This window comes from Daphnia pulicaria, chromosome 10 (assembly GCF_021234035.1).
Source record: "Daphnia pulicaria isolate SC F1-1A chromosome 10, SC_F0-13Bv2, whole genome shotgun sequence".
Taxonomy (NCBI): Eukaryota; Metazoa; Arthropoda; class Branchiopoda; order Diplostraca; family Daphniidae; genus Daphnia; species Daphnia pulicaria.
Genome location: NC_060922.1, coordinates 967,371 through 988,438, shown reverse-complemented (window position 1 = coordinate 988,438; position 21,068 = coordinate 967,371). Strand labels below are relative to the sequence as shown.

At 38.2% G+C, this 21,068-nt stretch overlaps 4 protein-coding genes and 2 long non-coding RNA genes across 6 annotated transcripts; 3 read left to right on the top strand and 3 right to left on the bottom strand.

Moving 5' to 3' along the window:
* Positions 1-957: 957 nt before the first annotated feature.
* On the bottom strand, positions 958-3,211 carry LOC124313879 (compound eye opsin BCRH2-like). Its single transcript, XM_046778713.1, has 6 exons — positions 2,887-3,211; positions 2,771-2,810; positions 2,394-2,687; positions 2,186-2,325; positions 1,717-2,106; positions 958-1,648 (listed from the first exon to the last, which is right to left on the bottom strand). Exons 1-6 carry the CDS (start codon positions 3,064-3,066, stop codon positions 1,538-1,540), a joined length of 1,155 nt encoding a protein of 384 aa, XP_046634669.1. The 5' UTR covers positions 3,067-3,211; the 3' UTR covers positions 958-1,537.
* A 3,693-nt stretch (positions 3,212-6,904) lies between these two features.
* LOC124314573 (glucoside xylosyltransferase 2-like) lies at positions 6,905-8,746 on the top strand. The gene is made up of 5 exons (XM_046779770.1): positions 6,905-7,581; positions 7,657-7,849; positions 7,925-8,123; positions 8,198-8,321; positions 8,387-8,746. The coding sequence occupies exons 1-5, from the start codon at positions 7,084-7,086 to the stop codon at positions 8,504-8,506; spliced, it is 1,134 nt and encodes a 377-aa protein (XP_046635726.1). The 5' UTR covers positions 6,905-7,083; the 3' UTR covers positions 8,507-8,746.
* A 1,370-nt stretch (positions 8,747-10,116) lies between these two features.
* Positions 10,117-12,298, bottom strand: LOC124314572 (compound eye opsin BCRH2-like). The gene is made up of 6 exons (XM_046779769.1): positions 12,017-12,298; positions 11,917-11,956; positions 11,544-11,837; positions 11,336-11,475; positions 10,876-11,265; positions 10,117-10,809 (listed from the first exon to the last, which is right to left on the bottom strand). The coding sequence occupies exons 1-6, from the start codon at positions 12,182-12,184 to the stop codon at positions 10,699-10,701; spliced, it is 1,143 nt and encodes a 380-aa protein (XP_046635725.1). The 5' UTR covers positions 12,185-12,298; the 3' UTR covers positions 10,117-10,698.
* Positions 12,299-13,961: 1,663 nt separating this feature from the next.
* Positions 13,962-15,970, top strand: LOC124314576. Its single transcript, XR_006911279.1, has 2 exons — positions 13,962-14,037; positions 15,894-15,970. It is a non-coding gene; the product is annotated as an uncharacterized LOC124314576 (long non-coding RNA).
* Positions 15,971-16,614: 644 nt separating this feature from the next.
* Positions 16,615-18,753, bottom strand: LOC124314571 (compound eye opsin BCRH2-like). Its single transcript, XM_046779768.1, has 6 exons — positions 18,460-18,753; positions 18,350-18,389; positions 17,976-18,269; positions 17,754-17,893; positions 17,295-17,684; positions 16,615-17,229 (listed from the first exon to the last, which is right to left on the bottom strand). The coding sequence occupies exons 1-6, from the start codon at positions 18,631-18,633 to the stop codon at positions 17,128-17,130; spliced, it is 1,140 nt and encodes a 379-aa protein (XP_046635724.1). The 5' UTR covers positions 18,634-18,753; the 3' UTR covers positions 16,615-17,127.
* Positions 18,754-18,900: 147 nt separating this feature from the next.
* LOC124314575 lies at positions 18,901-20,479 on the top strand. The gene is made up of 2 exons (XR_006911278.1): positions 18,901-20,147; positions 20,209-20,479. It is a non-coding gene; the product is annotated as an uncharacterized LOC124314575 (long non-coding RNA).
* Positions 20,480-21,068: the final 589 nt, after the last annotated feature.

Below are 21,068 nucleotides of genomic sequence, written 5' to 3'. Positions count from 1 at the left end.
TTATACCTATACGCCTGATTAACTTGTGGTTGGTTATTAGTTATTACCGCGACCCCTATTATCAATCATGTAAACTAACTGGATTATACCGTTTAGGTTTAGACCCACATTGAGGCGGCGATTAGGATAACCTCTTACTGATAGGTTAACTTGGATCATGTATTGTATCGTTTAGCCTATAAAGGTATGGCAAATTTGGTGGTCTGGACTACACTTTCAATTAAGCAAACTTACTGTTTGAGTTTTCAACAATGGGGTTGGATTTCAGCACAGGATGTAGCTATCCGCGTGTGCTTAACAGGATTTGCAAGGTCAGTATTCTTAGTAATCCAGTTTCTTTTCAACGTGACGGTATGGTTTGTATACATGAAATGATTCGCCTGTTATCTAAACCCAGCAATCTTTTATGGCTATTTTACTTGTTTCGTTTCTTTTTTTTTCAAAAAGATTAACCGCCATTGGATATATTTTATATAATGTAGGACGCATCAAATTGACGTCAAGAAGCCAAACAAGATATTTTTTGTGCGGAACAGAGAGTAGTCGTCCGCATATTTTATCACTATAACGAGTTTTAGTCTTGTTTACACTTGCTGTCTATAGGGTTGATGAAAAATAAACAACTTAAAACCTTATTAAAAGCACGATCTACTTCAATAGATCTTTGACCAGCAGCAGTGTTACTCGAGCTCAAAGCTAATTGCAAATAATTTCACGTCTTTTTCACCTTGATGATACAAGCCGAAACCATAACGGTGCAACACATTTAGCTCCAAGTGTTCTTTTATTCACTTCCCTGCGCGCTATTAGCATACTAGTTAGGCTACGTAATACCTAGAAAGAATTTTCACATGCAGGGTTACGGGCTGTTTTTTTACGAGCAACGTGATGAGATCTACTTGATGGTAATTAAATTCGAGAACGATGCCGATAAGTAATTAAGTAACAACAATTTACTTGCTTGGGCTATATTATATTCAATCTCAATCTAGGTTTCGTAGCTACATATAGTGGGTAAATATGTGTATGTGTCTTTTGATTTTGTAAACCTTATTGACATAAATACTCAGAATGTGATAAAGAACGTTTCACATCATATAAGGTCATATCGGTAGGTACATATCATAAAACAAATAACTATACTTCTATTTTCTGGGAAAAGAGTCGTGCGCTGCCAACTCCAAGATATCCCTTTTGATTTAAGCTGAGAAATGATTATTTTTGTTATAGGCTGCTGGTTGAATTGACAGTACAATATATAGGAAGCCAGCTCATTAAAAGTACAAACTATATAATAAGGATGCGTTTTTAAAAATCGGTTGGAAAACAGGGCGCGGTTAACAGAAACACCTTGATGCCCATAAAAAGACCTGACGAAAGGTTGCCAAACTTACGCGCGTATAAAGGTACAGTAGACATTTCCCCTTTGATATAATTGAAGTAGAATCGAGTAGAATTTCGTTTGGTTAAATTTTGTAGTTTCGAACCGGAGAGAGTAAAATTAAGGGTGAAAGAAGATATGCCATTTAAATTTCGTTTAGCTAGTCGCAGACGTGCAGGCGGATCCCTGCGATTGCGTGTCTCCTCCAGATGATGCTGGTGGAGCGGTCTCGTTAATGCAGAACCATGGAACCGTTTTCTGCAGAGCCTGGAAAACGTAACACGTATTAACTTTGAATATTAATTATTCTCTTGAATTTTTATTGATTGTCCTACCAGACGATATTTCGGATGCGAAATGGCGTAGATAATAGGATTAAAGATCGAAGCGCTTTTGGCAATCAGAGCTGGTAAAATGGTGACCAAAGGCGTGATCGTATCCTGATTTCCGACGGCTCCCTGCAAGCAAATGGCAGCGTAAGGTGTCCAAGCAGCTACCCACAGAGAAATGTTCATCATGGCGATTTTGGCGACACGGATCTCGGCGCTCTGGGCAGTCTGGTCGGAATTGGAGCGGAGCGAGGAGACGTTCATCTTTTTGGCCTGCTCACGCAACGCTTTTTCGTGGTGAACGATGGCTCCGACGATGTGGTAATAGCAATAAACGATGATAATGAGTGGGAAGCAGTAGTCAAAGACAAACAAGCAGCAAGTGAAGGAAATAGTCTGCAATTAAATAAAATCATTTCAGATTTGTTTCCTAGACCTAGACCTAGCAGCAATTTTTTTTTGTTGGGTCATTTACCGCCGTGTCACGCGTGAGGTAGTCAAATGAGCAGGAATCCAAAATTCCTTCCGGAATGTATTTTCCCCATCCGACGAAGGGAGGGATGCTCCAGCCAATGGCGTAAACCCAGCAAAAGAGAATGAACAATGCTGCTCTGCCTGCAAATTTTAATCAAGTTAATTTCCACATGGCAAATTATCATCCATTTAATTTATTTAGAACCTACCGAATGTCATTCGTGTTCCATTCATCCCATTGACGATAACGTTATAGCGATCGTAGCTGATGGCGGCCATGGTGCAGATGCTGCAGAGACCAAAAATTGATCCGGTGCAAGCGTAGAGTTCACAGAATAAAGGCCCAAAGAGCCAGACTCCACCATTGAAGCAGTTGAGGACAAACATTGGAAATTGCGTGATCATCATGCACACGTCGGAGAAAGCCAAGTTTACCACAAACATATTCGCGGGAGTTCTCAAATCCTTAGTTTTCATAAACAGATGAAGAACCAAAGAGTTTCCTATCAAAAACATAAATCCAAATTGGTTTTTTATTTCATTCAAAATTATATAGGGAAACAATAACAATAATTGTAACACCCACCAGTGATGGAAGTGATTCCCAAAACAATGTAGATGAGGCCCTGAATATTTTGGGAACAGAAAAGTTTAATTAATTTTAATCATGCAAATTGGAAATGGAAAATGACTACTACTCACCAGTAGATAGTGCCACATTGGATTGACTGGAGGGAATTTCTTCCAGTGGGGATGGATCATTTCCAGCATGTCTTCTGGAACTGTGTCGATAATGGATGCACCGGGAGGAAAGCCCCAGACAACTGGGGGCTTTCCTGCTGAGCGATAAGCTACAGAAGCATTTAGCAGTAAATTCTCCATCTTGAATAATGAAGATGTTGCTTCCTTCTTTTAGGTGAGTGTTATATAATATCCGCCAACTTTCTTCGGAGTAGACCGCCGGGAAGCTAGGTGTTCAACTTCTGCCTCGTAAATGGGCTTTTCCTGCGGTATCCTACGGTTATTGTGCCCTTAAGTACTACCCCGCAACTCATTGTCTTTCTAATTCCCCTCAAATTATGTCTTGAAAAACATTTGAGTGGCTTCTCATTGACACGCGCCGTGTTGAAAAGAAAAATGAACGCCGCTCATAAAGAATTGCAATATGTTCTAATTGAGTTAGTTGCCACCTATAGTGATGAGGAACTGCGGGGAAAATACTTTCAATAGATAGGGCGTTGAGACTTTATACACAGGCTATAGCTTTTCTTTCTATTTCTTGTGTCTTTCAAGTAGGGTAACTTCCCCATAGGTAGGATCAAGGATATAGATAACCCTTTATTGCATGGTCTCATTGTTGGCCCTCTTTTTTTATTTTACTGGTGGAATGTGGATCCAGTGAGAATCCTATATGGCCCCTTCAATTATGGCGTGATTTTTTTTTTTTTTTTTTTGTCAGTTGCAGTTTTTCTTAGATTTCTTACGAATCAAATTGGAAGAAATATGTATACCGTGCTGTATACGCAAATTATATAATTCTGTACTTATACTGACTCGCTTGGCGCAGCATCAAGGTGACCTAGACGATGTGAATTGCAACGTGACCATATTAAAGATTACACAGTACGTACTTCTGAACACACTTAGGGCGTGTTTCTTTTGCAAAATTTTTGTCCTGCCTCATAAGAAGCCGGTCTCCAATGAGCTTTGCAGAATCCTTGAATTCACTGTCTATCGAAACCAGGTAGAAAAATTTAACTATTGAGGGTGCTCTTGATTCTAATCTAGGGGTTAATGGGTACTCCTTGTTTCTCTCTCTACAACAGAACTCGGATAGCTAACCGATAAATTTATTTCTCAGCACTGATCATCATTATAAAGCTAATATTTATTTATTTTTTTACAAATTTAGCTTTAAGTTTATTTAGAAGTAAAGTAGAACAAAAAGAAACTATAGAAAAGCTTTTCTGTTATGCAAACAACAGGTAAACAATGTTTACAAGATTAGATTCTTGTATAAACTGGGAAAAATTCGCACAATAAAGCATAAAGGAAATGAAGAGTCTTGGCTAAAGACCTGAAAATTTTTCCACCCCAGCTGAGGTGAAACCCAGGGTGAGACCTCAGTTAGAAAATTTTATAATTACCGCAGAGCGCCGCAGAATCAGATGAAAACAGAAAACTTCCCGAAACTTCCTTATATTACCATACATTGTATATTGCCTTGATTCATACGCCATGAAAACTACTGGAAAATGACTGATATTCAAAAACCAACCAAAAAAATGGTAGCTATTCAGATTTACTGTGTTATATAACTAGTATGTAACTGTGCCGATCCTTCCCAATTATATGCCAGTTAAGGTTGCATTCGGCGGCATTCGGCGAAGGTAAATAAAGAATGTGTATCCAACTTTATATGTCTCTTACAAATCAACATCAAAGGGACTTTAAAGAAAAAGGTAATAAGTTTTCTGGCGTGGACTTGCCCTGGCTACTATCGTAACTTTTCCTTTGCGCTGACACCACACCACGTGAGTGCTGCTGCTAGCTTTTTGAAGAATAATCGGATTGAAAAAAAAAAAGAAAAAAATAGGAGGTAAAAAAGTTGAAGCTTTAGTCAGGAAAGTCGGTACGGTCGGTATTGCCGCCTGGTTTTCTTTTAATTCAAAAGGTTTTCAAATGAAAGGCATAAAAGGGGCGTATTAGAACTGGCGACTTTAAGCTAGACATTCCAAAGTAACCATATAATGCCGAAGTGCTTCCGTTGCCAACTTTGGTTTACTGGGTCCTAAGAATAAACTTAAAGGTGAATCTCAGGAACGATGACGCAAGTGACTATATTTAATTATTAATCAAGAGCCTTTGTTACATTAAGATAGAAAAGCAAGCTTATCAGCTCGCCGTGAAGGGATAGTCGTAAGCCAGTTGAAAACTGTCTTAAATGAAAAATTCAGGGCCTATTGTTGAGTCGGACTTTTTGCTAAATGCCTTCCCAATTTTTCAGAATTTTTCTGTAAATTCTGTGTTTTTTCTCTGAAATTTTCTGGAAAAAAAATTCTATCGTGAAATTTTGATTTGTCTGAGTCATTGTTAACAAAGGGCATGGGTCAAAACAATATTTTTATTCAAAAAAAAAGTAAATCTATAATGAGATTTGAACCATGACCCTCTTCATTATCAAGCCAGCGCTATAACCAAAACTCTATTTTTCGTATTTTAATTCGATCCATTATCAAAGTAAATAAAATTATTTTTGTTCTGGCAGCACCGCATATTTTTTGTGTAATTTTTAAGACCAAAAAGTCCGAAATCTGTTGTGAATCTGTTACGGCTAAACGGCTGAAACGGCTAAAGAAAACAGATCCCAAAGAGCCCTATACACACTTTTCTTCACAGACTTTTTGTCTTAAAACGGGATTTTTCCGTCACTGTTCAATATCCTTGCAGGTTATTTACGTTTAGTTTGCTCAACTCATATGTTCCAATTTTTACACATAAAGTTCAATCATTGAATTTTAAAATAACCATCTTTTAGTTAAAAAACTACAAAACATAAATGCAAATCTGCTTGTTGCGTCATGGTTGGGACATCAAAGATTGCGTCATCACGGAGATGCTATGGACATCTGGTGGTTTTTAATCATGTTTGCCATCCATAACGAATATATTTCAATAAAAAATATTCGACAAGAAAGAATTAATTTTAAACTTAACACGTTATTTTAAACTTAACACGTTAAGTAAATGACAAGCACGTTAAGTATTGAAAGTGGAATTTAAACCTGAGGTAAAAAAGTTGTAGTCGCCTCACCAGTCATTAGTGAAAAAGTTGTAGTCGCCACCGCAAGATGTCACCAGTCAATAAGCAATTATTTTAACAGTTTTTCATAAATTACGGGAGAAGTAATTAAGTAAATGAAATTATTTTTGTTCTGGTCGCACCGCATATTTTTTGTGTAATTTTTAAGACCAAAAACTCTGAAATGTGTCGTAAAACGCCCGAGCTATGGAGCGTTACATACATACATACATACAGACAAAGTGACATGGCTTTTTTTTTCTGCGTATGCGATTATTAGCTTCGCCCTTCGGGCTCGCAATTAATTGCTTCCGACTGTTGTTTTCATTCACAAATGTGGTGTGAACTGGGTGTGAAACAGCAGTAGTAGCAGTTATTAGAGTTGTGAAAGGGATTATATGTCAGGGTGCTCAGGTGTACCAGCCGGCACCTATCTGTAATTGGATCAATTGACATAAAACTAGTAAGGCTTATAGCCGCAAATTGTCACGTAGCACGATGCGTGAATTCGTGATTCATTTATTTTCTTGATTTGCTTTCATGACTAGAAACGCATAATGGATCAATCCAATTTTATATGACGCAAATGCCTTTTTTTTACAGTGACTATAAAGTAAAAGAAATGCTAAATTATGCACAGTTATACCACTTCTGTGAGGATACGCAGAGAACAGCTGAGAAAAAGTTCTTGGAGGATTTTATCGATTTTAAGACATTCTCCTTACATAACCCACACTTTGCGCATATTAGCACGAATTAAATTAATTGAAACCTTAGCATTGCCGAGACTCGATTGACGATCGCACCAACGTGGTTTCTGTGTTTCCTCTGAAACCTCTCACTTATCCACATTCCAAATTCCCGCTTTGGCTGCCATTCAAAATTTGAATTTTTAGTTCCCGAAAAACCCACTTGGTGGCAATTGACGTGTGGCTTGTTCTGACGTTCTGAGAAAAAATTGACGAAGTTATAATGCGTTTCGAAAACTTTGGATAGGATTACAAAAACAACAACAAAATAAAAGTGTTGATCAGTTTCCATTACATGGATTCTTCTTGCTGTAATGATAATGTAACTCCACCAACAAGGCTTTCCAAATGGCGAGAAAAACTATGTTTTTTATTCGTGCTGTAATATTCATCTCTCTAATACTAGTCCTGTGGAACTTTTTCTGGGTTTTCAGACTGCAACAACCCCAACAAATCCCTACTAAAATAGAATCTACTCCTCTCTCCTCTGTGCCTCAATTCATGAGGGATGTAGGGTTGGATGTACCCAAGCAACATCCTCATGGAAATGTACCAATTGAAAAGCCCCAAGAAATTCACATAGCTGCAGTTGTCTGTGGGAATCGAACAAATGAAACAATAGTTATGATCAAATCTGCCTTGATTAGGAGTAGTATTTTCATCAAATTTATACTATTTGCTGATGATGCTGCAACTTCCTCCTTAAATGGAACAGTCAAACTCTGGCCTGACAAAGTTTTAAACCGTATGTCTCTTGATCTCCGTCCCATAACTTTTCCTGCTGACAAGGCTGAAGAATGGAAGAAACTATTCAAACCATGTGCCTCTCAAAGACTTTTCCTTCCGGTTAGTTTATGATTATGTTTTGTGTACATTGCATCAGTTTTAAATTTTGATATTTTTCTCATATTTTCCATTTAGAGTTTGCTGCAAGATGTGGATTCTGTATTATACATGGATACTGACACAATTTTCTTCACTTCTCCATTGAATGTGTGGGAACATTTTAATAAAATGGATGACGTGCAGATGGCTGCTGTTGCCCCTGAGCATGAAGATTTCTCGACTGGGTGGTACAACAGATTTGCAAGACATCCATACTATGGAAATTTGGGTAATGGTTTTCTATTGAAAGACTAAGCTTGAAATTTTACTGATTTTCAACTATATTCATTTTGAATTTTATTAGGTGTAAATTCTGGAGTGATGTTGATGAATTTGACTAGAATGCGGCACTTTGGTTGGGAAAAATATGTCGTTCCCATATATCATGAGTATAAAAGCAAAATAGTATGGGGAGACCAAGACATCATTAACATTGTCTTCCATTTTCACCCCGAAAAGCTTTACGTTTATCCTTGCCACTACAATTACCGTCCAGACCACTGGTGAGATATACCGTATTTTAATGTTTGTTTTTTTTTCTTCCATAGAATTCGAGTTTTTATCATCTTGTTTCTAGTATGTACATGAGCGTTTGTAAGACAGCTGAAGAACAAGGTATACATGTTCTCCACGGAAACAGAGGTAGCTTCCATAACAAGAAACAGCCGGCATTTAAGGCTGTGTATGCTACAATTGAACAGGTATAAGAGTTAAACCAATCACAATTATTCTGATTTCCCCCTTAACCTTTTTAACTTTATTATAGTATTCGTTCGGTGAAGATTTGCAAACATTGTTTACCAATATGAAAGAGAGCCTTACGGAAACTGTGGATACCAATTGCGGAAAATTAATGACTTCTTTGCCAAAACTCCTGAAGATTTAATTGACAATCCCGGATAGAGGAGAGGATTGTTCCTTAAAGAGTCTCAGCGTAATAGTAGACGGATAAAGTCGCACGTATACTTAATAATTTTTTAAATACCTTATTATTGTAGCATGTGTTAGATTCATGCCATTTTATCACTTTGCTACTAGTCCAATCAAATCCAAGCTTTATTGAATATTGGAGTTGGTGTTACATATTACAGTGACATGGAAGCAAAAATCTATTGGAATTTAAAAATATTCGTCGTAGATTTATTGTGTTGCACGTACCTGAGCGTAATAAGTATAGGAGATCCAATTTTTGCGACCCTCCATATTTTCTTTAATAACCCATTTCCTTCCTCGCAGAGAGATTAAATAGAAGAAAGGCTTCTAACTTAAACGCAGTCGAGTGAAAAATAAGAATGCGAATACATTATAAAAAGTTTAAAACTAGAGAAGGTAAAATAAAAATATATATAAAAGGTAGCCTACCAAAACCTGAGACGGAAATATGTTTTTTTCAGGTTTAACCGAACAATTTAACTGCAAACGCCCTTGTAACCACTTCCTGCAATTCACAGAAGCCATTTGTTTTTCGATGCGTAGTTGTATTGCGCCGCATTTTTTAATTCTGCCAGACCTGTCAGGCCCAAACGGCTTCGGAAATTTTTTTTTATCGTTACCGACATAGTTTTAGCAGGGCATCTAAGGAGCTTTTCACGTTAAATGATTTTCCGCGCTTATGTTTCCTTTATAATAGTAGCAAGAGTTGGCCTCTGCAACAGCTTTATCACCACTTTGCTTCTACCCATCAATGACTTGTTGTTCTTGTTGGCATTACTATGGCTTTTGCTGTTTGTCCGTGTATCATCTTAAAATTCGCAAGTATTTGCCCACTGGCTATCTCTAAGTATGAAAACCTTTTGAATGAAAGTACTAGTCAAGTGTTTTAGGAAATACTTGTAATCCTGTTACTTAAAGGCTGAAATGAAAGGTTGAGAGGTCGTTTTCACATAGCAAAGGTTTTAGAAACATGTACTGTATGTTTCAATTCCATATTCTAACCTGTGGGTTGTATTTAAATCCCAAACACACGGATCATTTTATTCGTCAAAACTTGTAGGGTCTCAAAAGTCACACCTAGTTCCATACAAGCGATCGCATTTTGGGTTGATGCCATTTTGAAAAGTAACCAGTGCTCTAATTTAAGCCCGCGTTTAAACGGAATTGGCAAAATGGAGAAACCATTGTAAGCTCACTCAAGCTACACGCTCTACAAGTGTCATAATCCTACCATGAGGGATGTCCCGTTTGTCCCTTGTATCTATACCTACTTGAAGCATTGCACGATGAAGCCAATCATACTAAGTAGAGTTTGATTTACCAATTCTAAACAAATAACGAGCACGCAAAGAATGCTGCCTAATGTTGCAGCAATTTTCTGTGAGGATCACTACGCCTCGTGTAACTTTGATAACTTGGTGACATGTTAAGGTGTAATTAAAATAGATAGAAAAAGGGAAGTACGAAGGCTTAATAACTCTTATTATCAGCTTTTAGTAACGTTTGCAATGCTACTGTTGAAACGCTTGATTGAAAAAATGAGACAGAATAAAAGGCAATCGATATTGTTCATGCTTGGGTAGTGTATTAACGATTTTCAATAAAGTCTAACGTACGGGGTTGTTATAATACGATGAGTATGTAAATGTATGGCATGTTGATCGATGATTCGTGATGACGATAAGACGATGACTAACTTGACAATTAACTTTAGCTGTCGAATATCATACAAAAAAATATGGTTGAAATTAACATATTTCTGAGAAAGAGACAATCGATGGCTCGGTGTAGTCTTCATTCTTCGATTACGCTGTGAAGGAAAAGCTAGAAAATGATCTTATTAAATAAGAACATCAATGAACAATGCCATGAGGTATACACTATACAGTATATAATAGGTACAGACAATCAAACTTTTGTATAGTAGAGCACTGAGCCAACTCTAACAAATTCATTAATATTTCCGTTTAAATAAAAAACAATTCATTCTACTTCTGGATTTATAAAAAAAAATGCTATTATTATTGCCTTGAATCAGATTTCCTTTTAATGAGTTTTCTTGCATAGTGTCAAACCGTGGAGAAGATTGATGGAGCGCGAATATAATTAAGTATCCGAACTAATAATTCTCGATTGCTTATCGTTTTAGGCCTGGTCAGTTGAAGTTGTACAAGCGGATCCTTGCGACTGTGTGTCTCCTTTAGTATTCGAAGGTTTCTCGTTGATGCAGAACCAGGGAATCTCCTTTTGCAGAGCCTGCAAGAAATTGATTTGAATGAAAGACTTTATCCGTCAAAATATTTCGAGAGTACGCGATCTTACCACACGATATTTGGGATGTGAAATGGCGTAGATGATTGGATTGGCGATCGAAGCACACTTGCAGATTAGAGCTGGCAAGATGGTGACCAAAGGCGTGATCTTATCCTGGTCGCCAAAAGCTCCTCGCAAAACGATGGCTGCATAAGGTGTCCACATGCCGATCCACAAAGTGATGTTCATCATGGCGACTTTGGCGACACGGATCTCGGCACTCTGGGCATTCTGGTCGGCATTGGAACGGAGCGAAGTGACGTTCATCTTCTTGGCCTGCTCACGCAGCGCTTCTTCGTGATGCATGATGGCCTTGACGATGTGATAATAGCAGAAAGTGATGATGAGAAGAGGCGTGCAATAGTTGGAGACGAACAGGCAGCAAGTGTACGACACAGTCTGTTTCGGGTAGATAAATGGAAGAATTGAATTGAAATGTTGCTGTTTTATTTATGCTGCAGTATAGTACCGCCGAATCCCGGGTCAGGTAATCAAAGGAGCACGAATCCAAAATGCCTTCCGGAATGTATTTGCCCCATCCGGCGAAGGGAGGAATGCTCCAGCCGATAGCGTAAAACCAGCAAAAGAGAATCAGAGAAGCAGCTCTGCCTGCAATTTCCCAAATTTTATTTTAGTTTTTTGGAATGAATAGAGAAAGATCGGAGAAAATAGCTTGCCATAAGTCATTGGGGTGCCTTTCATGCCATGGACAATAACGTTGTAGCGATCGTAGCTGATGGCGGCCATGGTGCAGATGCTGCAGAGACCGAAGATGGATCCGGTGCAGGCGTAGAGTTCACACATGAAAGGGCCAAAGATCCAGACACCTCCGCTAAAGCAGTTGAAGAAAAACATGGGGAACTGCGTGATCATCATGCCCAAATCGGAGACGGCCAAGTTGACGACAAACATGTTGGCAGGAGTTTTCAACTCCTTGGTTTTCAAAAACAGATGGAGAACCAAAGAGTTTCCTAAAATTGAGGAGCAAAGTGAACATAGTGTTAAGTTCACACTGTGAAAAGGAAATATCAAGAAATGTGTAGTTAATACCTGTGATAGAGGTAATACCCAAGAAAAAGTAGGCTACCCCCTATTTCAAAATGAAACGTTAATTCGATATTGAAATGTTGATGAAGAATAGGTAACTTACCAATAGGTAGTGCCACATTGGGTTCACTGGAGGGAACTTTTTCCAGTGAGGGTGAATCATTTCCAGCATGTCTTCTGGAACCGTGTCCATAATTGATGCGCCGGCAGGAAAGCCCCAGACAAGTTCCGTCTTGCGGTGAGCAAAAGTAGCGTTCGACAGAGTTTCCATCGTTGGTGTATTTATTGATCGAATAGACGAGGAGTAAATTCAAAATGAGGAGTCTAAAGTAAAGGTCAGCTCTACTCTGGATCTACTCAGTGAATGAGCTCGCTCTTCCTTCTCCCTGGATATTGCATCCTTAAATACTGTTCCCTGCGAGGTGCATTTTGCCGCCTTAACTTTTATCGGGGAAACCTTTGAATGGCCTCGCCGCTTGCGTACGTGCCATCACATTAAAGTTGTTTCCGATGTTGTATTTTTAATGCAGTTAGCATGCGGTAAGTGTCGGATAGCCGAGGAAAAGACTCCCTGAAGGGTTGCATCTACACTTCTTTAAGAAATATGATTCGTCATGCTTGAAGGCGTAAACATTTTTCATCCCTGTTTTTGACGACGATAATCTTGTAAAATTTCATCTTACATAAGAGAAACCGTTTTTATTGATAATGTCTAATATCACTTCTAACTGCACAGATTAAATTCAGGGATGCCTACGTAATTTGAAAGGAGTAAAATGCCAGCATTTATACAATGAAAAGAGCCAATCACTTTTTTTTCAAGCTTTGTGGGATTCATTTCCATGAACAGCGACAGGGAGAAGAGCGATATACAATTTTTTTTTATTTTAAAAAACATACTTCCTCATACACAATATGGCTTAAAGTGATTACGTAACGTAGGGCCAAGTCTATCGTCAGCACCCTTCATCTGTTTCTCAATTTTCCAGTTCGCGCTTCGTGTGGTATAATTGGATTTCTTGCAAGTGCGTCCGTACGCCCAAGATTATAATGTATAGGATTTATATTCGTGAGAGCCTAGCCTGCAGTTTAACTAGACAACACCCACATGATTAACTATAGCTAATCAGCTATAATGATTAGCAAACGTGTTCCGCCATCGTCTGTTTTATTGGCACCATCGTCACTATTCCTGTTGTTAAGTGTTGTTAAAAAATGTTGAACAGTTTTAATCCCGCGCCATTGGAATTCCATTCACAAAATAATTTGCGTCTTGTTGGTGTACACAGCGGGTACTTCTACGGAACGATGTTCTTATAATTGGATCACCTTACATAAACTATTGGGCCAGTGATATGTAATTGGAAATCATTTCTGGCGTCGCTCAGGCAAGGTAGAAAATTTAAATGGTTTCAAATGTTAAGCCATATTTCTTCTTATTTATTTCAACTCCTTCCATAACAATAGTTTATTAAATTAGCTTCAGATGATATACTCTGTATTGAAGCAGAAAACGTAGCACAACCAATCATTCATTAAAAAAAGGATTACGTTTCCAGACGAGGGAAAGGATTCACGTGGAATATGAATTTGATACCTCTGTTACATTTTTATCAGGAATTCTGAATCCAATTTGGCATTTACGTAAACGTTTTTCTGTAACGGTAAGATGAGCCGAATTCAAAATGATTTGTATTGCACTTGTACCACTTCCGAAAAGTTTGATACGCACGCACACATAGAGATAACGAAACGTGCGGACGTCTTCAAAATGCACCGCGCTCGGTTTGATCCACTGCTCCCAAATCAAATTTTCTTAATACAGCGCATCTTTAGCTATAGATATGAAATCCTATATAGACCCTTTGATTCGATTAACGTTTGTGCCTTACATTTTGGGAGTGACGTACTTCCCTATCTTCTAGAAGAATTAGGGCTTGTAGTACAATTTCTCAATAGGAAACTCCTGTCTGGGGGCATGGCCGATTGGGGTGTTCCCCGAAGGATATCGTTGTAGTAGAAGGTTTGGTATGGTAAGTATTCTTCCAAGGGGATGGGTAAGGTACGATCGGAGGCATTCTTGAGAAAAGGTAACAATCTGCTTCCGGAGCTCATCACGTACAGGTTCGTTCTGAACAACGATTATCTTTTCATCGCGTTTAAAGTTGAAACATTAGAGTTAGAGTTAGATTAACTTTAATGAACTACTTTGTCTCGCTCCTTTAATAATTCCTAAGGGGGTTGGCAACTAAAAACTCGGGTATTGTCAATTTTTGTTTGACGCCTTTTCGTTTTACTTCATCAAGGGATGGGATTACCCAATTTTGCTATTATTAGAGGGAAGGGTATAAGAGAGAAAAACTAAACAAAAAACGGAGCAAATTTGGAAAAATTGGGCAAAACCAGGAAAATTTAGTTGCCATCCCCTTGAATACTTTTATTAGACCCTTTCCTTGAATCTTGAAAATTTTCTAAGCACCTTAGCAAATTGATCCATTATACAATTTTATTTAGAAATACGTAACCAAGCTGCAAGTTGTTTCCATCATTCAAATTGGTAAGAAGTTGTTTTAAGAAAATCGGTAAATTAATTTCAGTCAGTCAGTCAAATTAATTCGGAAGGGACCAAAATTCATCGGAGCTAGAGCAGAGCCATTATTCTTCTTAGATTCTTCTTAGCTCTTTTGTGAAAAGAGTTAGTAATGTTAATTTAGAAGAGGTTCAAATTTACCGGAGTTATAGAACAGCAGATCTATTTGACAATGGCAGTTAGTAATAGGTAAAAAAAAGGTTGAAGATTCTTTCCACCATTCAAATTTATAAGAAGTTGTTTCAGGAAAATAGCAGTTATATTATTTTGGGAGCGAACAAAATTTACCAAAGCTACGTGTTACACCTTTCAAATGAGTCGTCATCACTTTGATCAACAACGATTCCTCAATGGGGCTGTTTGGCTATTGGTTGGTGGATAGAAAGCGCACTCGCCAGTAAATTTAGATTTTTCTAGTCTGGTCCCAACTGGGTTTCAAAGATCATTAGCGAATATAATCGTTAAGTGCATTTTGATAGTCCTGATATCAGGTGCTGATCTTGCGTCTTGCTCAATCCCGAATCAATCCGGTTAAGAATGAAACTCAGTATCGTTATAGTGAGTGCATTTGCCAGTGGACTGCTGACTAGCGGTAAGTGCATTCATCTTACCACCAAGCTTACCACCACGTCTTTGAGGGGGTCTAATTCGCTGATCAAAAAGCCACCTTGTCCGCAACTCAAATTTGTCATGTAGATTATTATTTTTATTTTTATTTGTTTTTTACTTTTTTAACATTTTGATTGCGTAAGTTTTATTTTTTTACATTTTTAGATAGGCTTTTCTTCAATCAAAAATGCGCCCTTCTCTTAGCTTGTATTAAAACTTTTTTCACTTTTCTTAGCTTTTTTCATTTTATTTTAAAGCAAATTTGAGTTGCGGACCCCTTGCACAAAGCTCTGTCGGGGGGACCCCTAAAAATTAAGACTTTCAATATGTTACAGCACTTTTCAGAATGGAAAAATAGAGAAGAGAAGACAGGGGAAGGGTCATCTGGTATTTGGTGACCAACAGCGAAATTAGTGTAATTGTTTTACACCGCTAACACAGTCGTTACCTGGATAGCTTCAGGCAGTTTATCATTAGGCTGAGAGTTGATGGTAAGTTGAACCAGTTGAACTGAGAAGCCCCAGAGCAATTTTGGCTTTCAAAATCTTTGCAAACAGAATAAAACAGTGAAACCTTAGCAGGCTTGGTCAAACTGTCAGCAGAGAAAAGTACCCCATTGAAAACTAAGCCCTGTGTATCAGTGTATCACGTTTTTTGCTGGTTGTTTTTTACTTTGGCTTTGAGCTTCACGCTTTCCAGGCCTAACGCAGGGGTTCAACTTACGTTTACGATATCGATCCAGTTTAATAAGTCGCTAATTTTTGTTTCAATTTTTTTCTAGCACCTCTACAATAGCGGCTGAGGAATGTCACGAACACCGTACCCGCCTGTCAAAATGAATAATATCGTCGCACTGCTCAAAAAAATGTGAGTCACTCTTTCACTTAATTTTTATTTGTCTACCCAAATGGTTAATTTTGAGACGGAAATAGACAATTTAAGCTAGTAACAAATTTAAAGAAAAGCTTTAAGGTTAACATTCGTTTTAAAGTAAAATAGTCCTCGTTAAAAATCCTTCTAATTGGTTCCGAGCGCGATCAGTGAATTTTAGCATTTTCGAACGAGATTTTGTAGCGCGATTTAAATTTATTGTTTGCCGTATTACATTTCATGTATTTCGCTTGGTTTATTTTTGCTTTTCCGAGCGCGACCAGCCATGTGAAATTAATTTGACGTCAAATCGATATCCTGTAATACCTGCTTATTCACATGACCAATTATTGCCAAAATATTTTGCCTGATAAAGAATAACTGTGAAAACAAATACCGCAACGTTCCTACTCAAATGTACGTTGTTTCTTTTTCTCCCCAAAAAGGCATTAAATTCTTTTCTCGTTATTATAAAAGGTATAATAACACTGCAAACAGCTATCCCATCTTACTCACTTAAAATTTGCGTTGAATTTTTTTTTAATCCTTAAAGGGTCATTTAACTCTTTTCTAATCATTAGACGTGTTTGAGCTCTGAAATGCTGTAGCGTCAAATTGAAAACAGTTGAAAATAGATGCTTGGGTAGTGTATTATATGACCATAATATATAACGTACAATAGTAACAGGATAATTAATGAGTATGTAAATTCGTGACATGGACCAATCACTATTTAACCAGACGTACGGTAAAGGAGAGATGGATTCTTTTCTAATATAAGACATCAATGCACATTATAGAGAGCAAATTTTCACATGAGGGAATCCAAACAAAGCATATTGAGGCAATCTTAAGCCCTTTTGATTACTGCTGAGTGAAGTACCGACCGGTAGTTTCTGATTAAACTGTTAATTAGGAAATGTAAAATGCTTTGAGGTATAGTCATTTTTACCATAGTGTTGGTCAATTGAAAACAGAAATTTCGGAAATTTGTCCAACAAACTATATAACTCTTACTCCTATTACTGCTGGGTACGAAAAGTATTTATACTTGAATCAGATATTCGTTTCATGGTGCTTATTGAGTGTCAGTCCGTCAGAATGGGTCAGAATGTATCAGATCGAATCCTTTACTAATACAGCTACTACTGAGTTGTTGAAGTGACAACAGAGGAATTGGATTGATTGTCTCCTCCAGATGGAGCTTTTTCGTTTATGCAGAACCACGGCATCTCTTTTTGCAAAGCCTTTAAAAAAAAAGAAAAGATTTGAATTGCAGTCCGCTTTATCACCAGCAATCAACCAAATTTACCAGACGATATTTCGGATGCGAAATGGCGTAGACAATAGGATTGAAGATCGAAGCGCTCTTGGCAATTAGAGCTGGTAAAATGGTGACCAAAGGCGTGATCTTATCCTGATTTCCGACCGCTCCTTGCAAACAGATCGCTGCATAAGGTGTCCAAGCAGCTACCCACAAAGTGATGTTCATCATGGCGATTTTGGCGACACGGATCTCGGCACTCTGGGCATTCTGGTCGGAATTCGAACGAAGAGAAGTGACGTTCATCTTCTTGGCCTGCTCACGCAAAGCTTCCTCGTGTTTATAGATTGCGCCCACAATGTGGTAATAACAGAAGATGATGACCATGAGTGGGACGCAGTAGTCGAAGACAAACAAGCAGCAGGTATAGGAAATAGTCTAAGATCATTTTGTTTACAAATCATTATTCGTTTGTTTGTTATCCACTTAGGTAAAAAAATGACAAACCGTGGTATCACGGGTAAGGTAATCAAAGGAGCATGAATCCAAAATGCCTTCCGGAATATATTTGCCCCAGCCAAAGAAGGGAGTAAGGCTCCAGCCAATTGCGTAGACCCAGCAAAATAAAATTAGGGAAGTGGCTCTTCCTTTTGACGGCAACAAACAGATACGGAAAAATTCTCATTATTCGGACTAAATTATAATTGTAATAACAGAAATTGATCGCACCATATGACATAGGTGTTCCATTCATCCCATTGACGATTACGTTGTAGCGATCGTAGCTAACGACGGCCATGGTGCAGATGCTGCAGAGACCGAAGATGGATCCGGTGCAGGCGTAGAGTTCACACATGAAAGGGCCAAAGATCCAGACACCTCCGCTAAAGCAGTTGAAGAAAAACATGGGGAACTGCGTGATCATCATGCCCAAATCGGAGACGGCCAAGTTGACGACAAGCAAGTTGGCTGGTGATTTCAGATCTTTTGTTTTCGAGAAAAGATGAAGGACCAGAGAGTTGCCTGAAATCGATGGAAGTGGTTTAAACACATGCACAGTTAGTTACAAATGAAGGAAACGTCAGACTGTATCAACAAGTTACCTGTGATGGAGGTGATTCCCAAAAAGAAGTAAACGCATCCCTGTTTGAAATTAAACCATTAATAGACACAGTTAAATACTTAAAAGGTGCGAGAAAGACTTGTTACTTACCAGCAGATAGTGCCACATTGGATTGACTGGAGGGAATTTCTTCCAGTGAGGATGGATCATTTCCAACATGTCCTCCGAAACTGTGTCAATGATTGATGCTCCTTCCGGAAAGCCCCAGACGGCCTGGGTCTTGCGGTAAGCAAAAGTTGCATTTGTCAAATTGACTGAAATCATTTTCGGCAATGAAATTTTGTTTTGATTTTCAGTTGTTGTAGTTTCGGTTGTTGGAGGACTGGGTAGCTTCCTGCTGAGTCGAAGGAAAAGGCCAACTCCGCTCCCGATCTGTTTCAAGAATGAGCTTGCTGCTGAGAATTTTATGGGTGGTGTATCCTTTAAATACTTTGCACAGCCGGGAAGCACTTGGCCTCCCATCAACTGTGTTCAACTCAAGGAACATTTGAATGGTCTCCCCGGCGCGCGTCACACGGAAAATACGCTATGATGCTTTCACGATACTCTCTCTAAAGCTTTAATTGAGTTATCTTAGTGGTAAGTGCTCGATATCTGAGGAAGGCGGCTGTTGTTTTGGAAAGAGTTGCACGTATGTTTTCCAATCCTCGGGAATTATACACGCTTCCACTACTTTAAATTTTTTCGTCCGTGCATTCACAAAGATAATCTTGTAAAATTTAACTTACATACGTAAGTCGAGTCAATTTTGCAGATCCATGACTTCAAGACGTCAAAAGAACGCAATTAAATGGTGCGATTGATGAATGATTCCATTTAGGACTAAACACGGATCTGCCCGATTTCATAACGAGAATACTAATCAAAGAATGAATTTTCTTACTTCATTTTTAGATTCCATTGACACAAAGAATGTATGTCTAGAAGCTTAAAAAGATTATGTAAAAACGGTGCGCATACTCATACTAATAATATATTGCCCTAGCACGTCCCACCGCTCACTTGCACTTTGAAAGGGGCGTAATTGGATTTGATTCCGTATTGTGAGAACTTAATGTTTAGATGAGAAGGCGGTGAAGCCTGTACAAGGATATTAATTGTTTACATTACGAATACACACAACAGAAACTAGCTGTATAGTAGTCATTACCAGTGGGTTTGGTCAGGCTGTTGGTAATGTATTTAATATTTCTGTAAATTTTGTCTGCTGGGTGACCTACATAACCTAAAGGGTCCGTTATTCAGTTCAAAGAGTAATCAAATTGTTAAAAAATGTACGCATCTATGTCTAATGCGGTAAGAGCAGTCCAAACTGCGCAGTCGTAACTTTTAAACTGAAGCGAACCGCAATATAGCGAGAGGTGCTAAAAAGATTTGCCGTTCTGATTAAATAATTCCTATCAATTATTGCTCTTCTTTCTGGGATTTCTCATTCACAAAAGAGAGACATCATTTAAGTTGTAAGAAAGGATTATCATTAGGGTACCGTTCCCTCATAATTGGATCAATTATAGTAAGGATTGATTTGACTCAAACACTTTTTCACGTTTCTTGCTATTCATACGTACCGATCAATTGCGCATGTAAAACGAACCGTATGTAGAGTTCTTTTCAGTACGTTTCCATTTCGCTTGAATAATTTAATATCAATATGTTTCAGTACTAAGATAAAAGAGAAATTGTATGGGTGTTATGGAGAAAACATTATCCTGGAGACGAAAGAAGATATGCGGAATCCAATTTAGCGTTACGTAAAATGTGTTTTTCTTTTTACGATGGTAAAGCGCGAACAAGATTCAAATTTATCTACACTTGGCCTCACTTGTACCACTTCCACAGGGCCTTAGATGCGTGGAGCTTGAATTACATTATCAACTTTAAAGGACTCTTATATATAAAATATAATACGTACCGGAACGGATCACGACTTGAACACAGCCTTCATGATTTGATTTTATTGGATTTCATGCAGCCGTTCGTTTGTCACGTATACCATCCTTGTCAATCTTCTAAGATTTCTAGAGCGATTTATCCGCACAGGGAATTAAGGATGACGCTCTTTGAATTTATCTTTTTGATGTCGAGTTAATAAAATGTATGCTTTCCCATTCATATTTTGGGCGATAATAATCTTAATAACTGTAAATTCATGCATGTCGTAATTGTCATCTTGATTGTTGATTCGATAACACCAAAAAGTCATGGGAAAATTTCAACGTGCATTTAGAGAACTGGATTGTGTTAGTCTAATTGAGTGTGCATTTTATAACTTAGATATGTAGTTATCTCGCCCCTATTGGGCTACAATTTTGAGGATTCACAAAATGTTGATTCCTCTTCCGGATGTGCAAGTTCTTACCGGTTTTTTTCGAATTCCTCCTAGGTAAAACCTTTATATAAAACAGTCATGTTGCAGGTTGGTTGGCACATCAAGTATTTCCTTACCTCTTTCTTGTTGCTCCGCCTCGTTTTTTTTCCGGATTTCAATGGAAACTTAGCATTACGCAGCGTGTCTTGTACCAGAATGGACGAATATTTCACCGTTCTCTACGGTGAGAACTGAGAACTTTGGCTTCCGTCAACAAGATCTACTGCGCTGTCTAGAGCTCTGTCTACTGGATAGGTTCGTGAATCGCGACAAATAAACGCGCTTTTAGTTTAATTGTATCATCCTATCTGCTTAAATAATTACGCAAAAA